The sequence below is a fragment of the Alligator sinensis genome, unplaced genomic scaffold (assembly GCF_000455745.1).
Source record: "Alligator sinensis unplaced genomic scaffold, ASM45574v1 scaffold541_1, whole genome shotgun sequence".
NCBI classification, from domain to species: domain Eukaryota; kingdom Metazoa; phylum Chordata; order Crocodylia; family Alligatoridae; genus Alligator; species Alligator sinensis.
In genome coordinates, this window is record NW_005842602.1 from 19,784 (window position 1) to 29,626 (window position 9,843).

A 9,843-nucleotide genomic window follows, 5' to 3' on the forward strand; every position below is an offset into this window, starting at 1 on the left:
GCTCTATCGAATCTATGTCATCTATCTCAGTTAGGTATTTATAACCCATGCTTCACCCCGACTATCAGCTCTTCTAGTTATGTAGAAAACAGCTTCAGTTCTCTGCACTGACATCCATATAAATCAGTAGTAATTCCAATGAAGTCAATACCAGTTTGAAACCAACATAAATAAGCAAAGGACAAGAGGCAATAAGTCAAACTATTCTCCAACAATAGAAGTGGTTAGGACTCCGCCTGATAGTGCCTTTGATTTCTAGGGTCTGACCCTGCTGCTCCATGTTTCAAAAAATGATTCTGTAGCTGTTGGAAGAAAGTGAGTTATACTCCATTTTCCTACCATGTTGAGATAAAAAATAAAACAGCAACACACAAGAACATTTTGAATTCAGGAAAAAGAAAGGGTTTAATTTGACTGTAGGCACAAAGCCCTGCCTGACATGCCTTAGTAACAATACACAGCAATAACCCCAGGTCAAAAGATCAATTACAGTACATGCAAAAAACATCTGGGTGTGCATTAACATGATGAGATCGATATCACTACATCTGTAAAATAAACGCACGCCTGTTCACCTAAGGAACAAAAACTTCAGAGACAACCACAAAAGGAAGTGTACAATGAAGCAACCAAAAGCGAGCATGTCAGACACAGAACATTATATATGGAGACATTTAGCCTTTTGGAGGCAAAAAATGGTAACAGGCAAGTAACTGAGAGCCAGTTAAGAGTCAAACCTTTAAGTCCTTATTTTAGAAAAATCCCCATTAAAGCCAAGGAGATTTTTGCTGGAATGAGAACTTTGGGGTTTGACCCCTGGTTAATGAAAAATTATGAATGGTTAGAAATGGCTTCCTCAGTTGGAATTGTATATCATTTATTTGTTTTATTATGAGTAAATGAAGGAAATGAAAAAAGTAAATGAAGAAAAATATAATTTCCCATACAAATAAGGTTTCAAATAAATATGGCTATTTAGGAAAATCTGAGATAATTAACATGTACTGTAGTCAAAACTGACATAATTAAAGTTAATAAATAGTTTAAATAAAAAGTTGAAACATTTCATTTTAAGACAACAGGAAGGTTGTTTCTCTAGTAATAGTAACATTTTCATCAGTCCAAGGGAATCTCTCATTATACAGTTATATTATACTACATTTGAAGTGGTATTGGATTTGCTGAAAGAAAATCATGTAACACAGATATAATTTGACTGTAAACTAAACTGGTCTAGGTTTCTTTCATTTTATGCCAAGTCATGAGTTCAATCAAATATACAGCAGTGGCTCACACTGAATGAGTGTCACATACTGGTTCCTACCAACCTAAGGAAAACAATGGTACAGAGGTCTCTGGTAAGTGCACCCAACTGCTATATTGATGTAGAGATTGAATTATACCATCCTCACCTGTATCAAGACAGTTCTGCCTCCTGTCCATGCCCTCTCAGGGGTGTTATACCCAGGGAATGCTAGGAGGGGGCAGTTGGTGAACTTGGAGGGGTGGGAGGAATTGTGATTGCATCCAACCTTAGTACAGAGGCCAAGGGGCCAAAGAGTTGAAGGGGGAAAGGTCTCAGACAATTTCCTTCCCTTGTACATTCCTGGAGCAGCCCCACTGCAAGGGAATAAGACTGTCCTATTTGGAGACTATTATATACCAATACGGTTTGGAGTTTTGCCATTATTTGTATGCATCTCTGTTCACAAAGAATGGGTTACACCTGGGGTGGATAAAATAGAGCCTGTGGGTCAGATCCAGCCCACAGAGGGGTTTTGTCTGGCCCATGGCAGGTCTCTTGGTCCCATCCAGGGCAGGCATGGGAAGCAGTCCAAGCTGTGGCACATGCAGTTGGGCTCGCCATCCCCAGGCACATGGTGGGGTGGGAGAAGCATAGCCGCTGGACTCTATTTCCTGGCAGCTCTAGTGGCTGCAGCTCCTTTTGACTGCCACAGCCACCAGACCTGGCCCTGCTGCCTGGACACTCCAGTCTGTCCATTCCTGCACCCACCCCTAGGAGCGAGACCCACGTGGGCAGAGCACTTGGATGGGCGAGTGGGATGGGGATGTGGGTGGGTGGGGAGCAGTGTTCAGGAGAGAGACATGTGAGCAGGGCCAGGAGATCTTGGGGCAGTGACAGTGCAGGGCCAGGGCTCAGAGCAGAGCCACAATCCACTGCCTGTATACCCACCTCTGTGATGGGCACAGGTTCTATGGGCAGGGTTGTTTTGGGGAGGGGATCGTGGCTCTGCCCCAGGCCTGGCCCCATGCTGTTACTGTCCTAAGATCCCAAACCCAACCCTGGATGCAGATCCCTGCCTGCCTGCAGCATAGCATATGATTTCTATGTTTGATTCACCGAGATAACAATTGAGGGCAAATTTTCCAATTACAATTAAGGGAACAAATCCTCCAGGTAGCCCCACTTATGTCAGCAGGACAACTTGTGTAACAGAAACATGATTGACCCAGGATGTATGCAAAAAAGTAGATAAGCCAATCATGCCCATCCTCTCCCCCCACTTTGCCTTTAGTGAAAAGCAAAAGGAGCAGATGAACCACAATATTATACAGTACATGTAGGTGAGGAGGGGAAACACCACAGTCCGTCTGAGTTAGGTTGTTGGACAAGTATATTACGCAGGTGCCAATCAGAGCCAAGGAGTACACTGGAATATGTTGTCTATTACTGCAGAGACTGCAGCACCTGATAGTAGGTCCAACCTACAAGGAGGATACCATCCTGCAATGTCCATATACAACCCTGGCACAAAGCCCACGTTTCAAGCTTTGTGGGCAGATGTAAATGTTATCTATAACTATGGTTAACAAGACACATACTCACATTTTGGAGTAGCCACCCTTGTGGCTATATGAAATTCTTTGTGTCTAACCTCTCCCCATGTATAAGGTAGCCATTATTTTCTGGTTGTCTGAACATCAGGCCAAGACCCAGATATTTTAGAGCTATCAGGCCAACTCTGCCACTGATTTACTGTATAGATGTGGGTAAGTTATTTACTTCTGATTTTTCAGAGGTGCTGAGCACCAGCAGTGGCCAATAATATCATATTGTTTATGCTCGGCACCTGTGAAAAATCACCCCTTAGCCTCTTGTTTTATTTCACGTGAAATTGGGGATACTGGGATAATTCGCTAACTTCCCAATAGTGCTACAAGAAACAATTAGTTAATATTTTTTAAATACTTTGAAACTGGAAGAAGTTATATGTAGGCAGCATATAGTTTATGCTGCCATTTGTACATATAATCCTAATAACAAAGAGCTTAATTTCAGTTTCTGTGGAGAATGTAAAATAAGTAGAATAATGGGAGGAGACATAGAGGAACTTCCTTTTGATACCTAAGACCATCCCTGATGGGGCCATCATACTCTACCACAAAATGCTGATGAAATGGGACACAAGAAAGTGAAGTAGTGATTAAAAAGAGATGCCACAAATGCCAGTGATGACATTTACACTCACATTTTCTTTGTGAATGGAGATAAAAAATAAACGCAAGCTGGAAACTTGCTTTTAGCACTATTATGTCTTCTGCTTCTGTTTTCTGTTGCATGACTTTGAGGCATTTTATACAATTGATTTATGGTAATTTTTTAACAGAAAATATACAATAAATTGATTTTATGGTCCATATAACCCATGCTTTTTCTTTTTGCCATGCACTGAGATGCAATCACCTTTGTATTGGTCACTAATGTATTAAACAAGCAACTTTTTTAAAAAATAAAGAGCTTCTATAAATAATACTTTCCAAGTTCATTATTATAGCATTCATTAATCAGAACTAAGATGGTTCTAGAAGTATCCTCCTTATTTTATTTTTATTGAGGAATCTTCTAGTACTTATTGGATGTTTATTCGTGCAGTTATTTACAAAGATGGTCCTTGTGGTGCAGGAAACTTAATTAAATTTACAGCTGCAAAGTTACATTTATAAATGCTAGCGTTTACACTTAGACAGAACAAATAGAATTTATTGTACAGCTCTTGGCTGAGCTAACAATGTAATTAAAGTGCAAATAAAGACAAAGAAAGCACAAGCCAGGCAGATCCATTTTTCATTGTTAGCCTTAAGAAGCATCATAATTGGAGTAAGAAATGTCAGATCAAATAGGCCCAGGTCACAATCTTCTTTTAAAACATCTATCTCCCAGAGAGGATTTAAGGGAGGTAAACAGTGCTATAGCCCTATTTCTTCAACTGGCTGATAATCATTGGAAAAGAAAGGACACTTTTCCAGCCTAGTTATTCAACAGTGATAATACCTGCATTTTGTTTTATGATGTACTCTACGGCACGCACTTGAACTCATTTCCAAGCAACCATAACAGGCCACTCTCAGAAACTTGAGGAAATATCATTTAGTTTCAGAAGTGAATTCTACCTGATATCACACAGTAGCACGGGTTTTAAAACCGTTACAAAAAGTACTTTTTCCTCTAACTGAGGCTCATCTGCAAAAGCTAACTTCCCCAGTGAACATTACACATTGTGTTTCCTGACAGTCAAACTTCACCATGGAGGAAAGAGATTAGAATTGATCAGTGGAATCAGTGTTAAATAACTGAGCAGAAATAGAATGCTTTTCAAACCATTCACTTCAGGTAAGACAAAACAGTTATTCACACTCTTCATTGCTGACCATTGCTAGGTCAGACAGATATTTCCTCTCACAGTGTGTATAGAAGGTGCTTCATCGATTGAATTGTCCAGGATGCTCAAACTCAAAGTGTGTACAAAACGTACAGAAAACTCAAACATCTTTATCAGAAGCAAAATTCGTGTAATTCATTACATGCTCTTCCCACCCCCCTGAACGTGGACACTGCTGACCCAAGAACAACTCCCACACTCACATTGTCTTGTTCAGGTGCCCATGGCCAGCAATTACCCAAGCAATTACCTGAAAACATTACTTTCCATTCAGTAAATGTCCTCATCATGTAGCGAAAAAATATTTACAAAGTGAAGTTAATTTGTAATATGTTAAATCCTCTGCCTTATAAAAGGCAGATAAGACATTTTAAAAACATAATATTCTATGAAGGAAAACTAAATAATATTTTTTAAACCAGCATATGCTGTAGAGCTCATGTTTTTAGATGTTATACTGCTTCCATTGAAGGTTAGTTAATGATTCTTAAGCTCCTATTATTTGCAATGAACATAAACTAACGAGACTGGATTAATCCTGCGAATGCCTCAGTAGATACATATTTGATGAGCAACCTATACCAAATCAATGCCATTTGTCTTGCCCATTTATCTTAATCTAATGGACTAAGGTACCTATATTTAGAATTGTCCCCTTTTTGTCATATTAAAAGTACCTGTTCACACAAAAACCTTCTGTTTTCTGTTAGATGCACAGTCCCTTTTGCAAAGCATTATCACTTAACCCATGTCTGAAGCATTCTGTCTTTCACCTCAAACAGCTGATTTTCCTTGCTTGAAAGGGAATTTCTGTGAGGCTCGATCTCCCTTACTGGAAAAGAGAGCTTTCATTCTTCTCAATCTTTCCCCTTGCTGTAGGGCTTGGCATGCATAATTTTGTTCATTCACTAAATCTTTCTGTAGACTAAGGGACAAAGTTGGCTCCTCAGGCAGGGAGTCTAGGTTCAATCTTTAGGGATAGTTCATACAAAGTATCTTCATCTATGATGAGGCTCTTGTCAAGTAAATAGTGAGTGACCTGCAATAAAGGAAGCACAGATGAAAAGACTGCATGGGCATAATTAAGAAGCACCAAGTGTAAGACAAGAGAAGTCACAGTACCACCCTATTTGGCACTGGTTAAGCCTCATCCAGGGTATCACATGCAGTTTCAGGCTATATATGTTATAAAAGGGATGTGGAGAAGCACAAAAGGACCTAGAGGAAGGCGACAAAATCAATAAAGGGGTGGGAAGGCAAGCCGTAGGAAGAATGGTTGAGGGAATTAGGTATATTTAGTTTGGAGGAAAGAAGATTAAGGGGGCACATGGTATCATTTTAAAAATATTTGAAAGGCTGCCATAATGAAAAGGGGGAACTGTTTCTCTTGTGGCCGAAGGCAGGACACAGAGCAATAACTCCAAATTGCAGCAAAGTATATTTAGATAAACCTCAGGAAAAACTTCCTTGCTATTAGGCAATGGAGTAGACTGCCCAGGGAAGTTGTAGAATCTCTTTTGTTGGAGGTTTTAAAGAGAAGGCTGGGTACCTACTACTGAGGGACGATTTATAAATAGCATTCAGGCAGAGGGTTGGATGGATGACCCTCGAGACCCATTCCAACCCTTGGATTCTATGATTCTATATATTTTTCAGCTGAGTTTCTCTGTTCTTTCTGCACAACACTTAGCAGCTTCAGTTCACTTCAGATGAATATTTTAAACTTCTGCATGTTGTTTTCTTGGTGAACCAGAATAGTTGATTGTACATCATTCAAAGTACCTCAGCTGTTCGCAAAAGCCCCAGCCAAGACCCATTCAGGAAGGGACAATCCTCAGCCTTGTTATCTCCAAGGCATATTGCTGGTTTGGACACTAGGAAGATGCATAGAAAATAAATCCTCCCTTCAAGCCAGTATCCCCCACTGATGTAAGACGCTGCTTCCGTTAAGAGCAGGGAACAAAATGGCAGGATACACATAGCAGCATCAGAGGGTTATGTTCTACTCTATCACCTACTCCCTGTGTGTTGGCATTCTCTGTGGAGCTGAGCTCCATGCTGCACAGGGGGAACATAGCTTGAATAGCACCTCCAGATCCTGGCCCTTTATATAGCAGATGTATTTTGGTTCCACCACTAAGCAGACTACACTGCTGCAGAGGTGAAGGCAAGATTTGCTCTCATGTGCAAAACTGCAGAAAAAAAGAATTCCCCAGTTACAACCCAAAGTGCTAGCACCAGTTCCATTGTCTATCTCCTTTTACCTTTGTGGAAAAATAAAATATGTTCATTTCAACAACCTCCATCCCATTAGTGTATTATAGCACCTATGATCAGTATTACCTTCTGTTGACGCTCTATACGGTAAGAGGTCTGCTGGAACTGGCGTATCTCCCTGATAATATGTGATATCTATCAAATGAATATATAAATATATATAAGAACATGTGTTTATAGGCTTTGTTTGTCTTTAGCATACTAACTTCAATAAGACTACACCTAGGATTAACTAAGTCTGAAAATATGCAATTTATCATAGCCAAGATTTTATTCTTTGCGTTTAAAGGGCTTCTCCTCCCAAATCAATCATTCGGATCCAGTCTCAACTGGATCACCTTGTTCCTTCTTTTTTACATTAGTAACCTCTTCCTTCTGGTGACTCTGCAATCTATCATCATAAACAGTGTAATAAACTATGGAAAGGATGGCGGCTGGTGTCCAGATTTCCCAGGACTGGCCTCTCTATCTCTATTTAAAAGAAAATAAACTTTTACATCCTTTTTTGCTTTCTTTGAGAGCAGACCTAAACACAACTTCAGGTATGTAGTATGAATAATGCTCCCAGCTGAATTTCAAGGGTGGCTACATTTTTAAAAATCATTTACCACACCTAAACAAACCTATACTAGCTGCTTTTTCTTCTGGCAATTTTCCACAAACCAAACTAAAGACTATATTTGCAATGCAATACTCCTTAGCTTGCCAGTAGGTGGTGATAAAAGACTGTTTCTGCATTCAAATGCAAATGATTGATTTCAATCCTCTATCTTGTGTTATGAAAATACATGATGTCATCTAGCAGGTACAATTCAAATGTTGCAAATAAATCAGTGAATAACTCCTGTAATTACATGCCTGTAATGAAAACATATAATTAAATAAAAATTACCATTCTCATTTTGGAAAAATTGACCAGACCCTCCTCGGTGAAGTTTGGTGTTCCTTCTTCAATAAATACTAGGTCTGTCAAGTACATTCCAAGGTAAGGAACTGCAGGGGGATTACAGCTGCAGGAGAAGAAATTAAATCAATTTACCTTTACTCTGAGTTAATTTGCATGACATTCTTTTTATATAATACACATCTTTCTAATTTTTGTGTTTATTATTACTTAACACATTTTTACAAAAAGGACCAAATTCACAGGTCAGGGGAAGGAAGAACGACTATTGTTATTTTGCCTGTGTCATACCCACTTCTACTAGTGGCACATTTCTCAGACTGTATCAAATATCTCATGTCAAAATATTAAAGAAAGAAGGATAACATTCAATAAAGGCCATTATTGGAAATCAAAGTATATTCTCAACATGTTTCAATCTCAAATAACAGATAATCACAGAAATAAGACCTGTACAAAACTATATATGTTTCTGGGCAGTGGTCTGTGTTCTTCTAAAGTACTATAAGCATTTTAATATCAGTACACAATTGTACATACTGGGTACATCTACATATGCATTTGATCCGGCCTAAATTTACTTTGGTGTAAAGTACTCTGAAGTAACCGCTTTCAGGCAGGCATCTACACATGCAAGGATTAGGGTGAAGATTTACTGCTCTTTGCACCAAGTTTCCTGCAGCCCTGCAATGGACAGCTCTCAGCCCCCATCCTGCACACCAGGAGGAGGCTGGGCAGCTTGTTCCCTACTCAGCTCTGCAAGCACAAAGCTGGGTGGAGGACAGGCTGGGGTGTTTGTTCCCCACCCAGCAATGTGAGTGTGGAGCTGGGGAGGAACAGTTTGGGGTACTTGTTCCCCACCCAGCTCTGCAGAGCTGTCCCTAGGGGTATGTGGGGCCCAGGGCATATCAGCCCATGTGGGGCCAGGGGGTAGCGAGCAGCCAGAGTGCGGAGCAGGAGGTCGGGGGGCAAAGTGGCCACAGCATGGAGCGGGGAGGGAAAGGGTTGAGAGCGGCTGCAGCGCAGAGCCAGTGGCACACAGCAGCTGCAGCAGGGCCTGTATGGCACTGTCTGTGGGGTCCCCCAAAGTGTGGGGCCCAGGGCAGTCACCCCGATTCACCCCCCCCAGGGATGGCCGTGCAGCCCCATGAGCGCAGAGTTGGTGGGGGAACAGGCTGGGAGGCTTGTTCCCTCCCCCCCAGCTCCATGAGTGAAGATCTGAGCAGGGAACAAACTCCCTAGCGTGTCCTTGCACAGCTCTGTGCTGAGTTCCTGCCTATGCTCCTGTGGCAGAGCCTGCCACAGCAGCAAGAAGCTCCCAGGGGCAGGGAGCTATCTCCCGCCTCTTGGTGGATGGCTGACCAGAAGCAGGTTTTGTTCCTGGTGAGGCATCTACACAAGTGCTACTGCACCATTACTAATCTCGAGTAAATTTACTACTTGCATTTACAGGTAGCAAATTTACTCGAGATTATGGAGGTGTACTATGTAGTAAGTATGTGCGCATGTAGACACACATGTTTACTTTGCAATAAACTATAGGCTACATGGGGGACAAGGAGAAAGGGATTTGGTGGTAGGGGTCTGCTACAGACCCCCACATCAAAGGGAAGAAATAGATGCGGGGCTCCTGAGGCAGCTCACGGAGACCATAAAAGCTAAAGAGGCGGTAGTCATGGGGGACCTAAACTACCCAGACATCTCCTGGGAGACACAGACGGCAAAGTCCCACCGCTCACGCAGGTTTCTAACCTGTGTACAGCCATACTGGATCTGGTATTGGCAACGGGGGATGACATGGTAGGGGACCTACAGATCAGTAGCCATCTGGTGGACAGTGATCACCTAATAATAGAATTCACCATAAGATGTCAAGTGGGTAAGGCAACTAGTAGGGTGAAAGTGCTAGACTTCAGGAAAGCTGATTTCAATGAACTCAGGCGATTAGTCAAGGACGCACTGCAGAGTAGGAGTTTTGAA

General features: G+C 41.4%; 1 protein-coding gene across 1 annotated transcript in view; it reads right to left on the minus strand.

The window, feature by feature from the left end:
• Window positions 1-399: 399 nt before the first annotated feature.
• Window positions 400-9,843, minus strand: part of RASGRF2 (Ras protein specific guanine nucleotide releasing factor 2) — a 213,336-nt gene continuing 203,892 nt past the window's right edge. Inside the window, exons 25-27 of the mRNA XM_025214753.1 lie at window positions 7,852-7,969; window positions 7,026-7,094; window positions 400-5,721 (exon numbers count right to left, since the gene is read on the minus strand). Of these exons, the coding sequence (XP_025070538.1) occupies window positions 5,629-5,721; window positions 7,026-7,094; window positions 7,852-7,969 (280 nt within the window). The 3' untranslated portion in view covers window positions 400-5,628. The remainder of the gene's footprint in view (window positions 5,722-7,025; window positions 7,095-7,851; window positions 7,970-9,843) is intronic.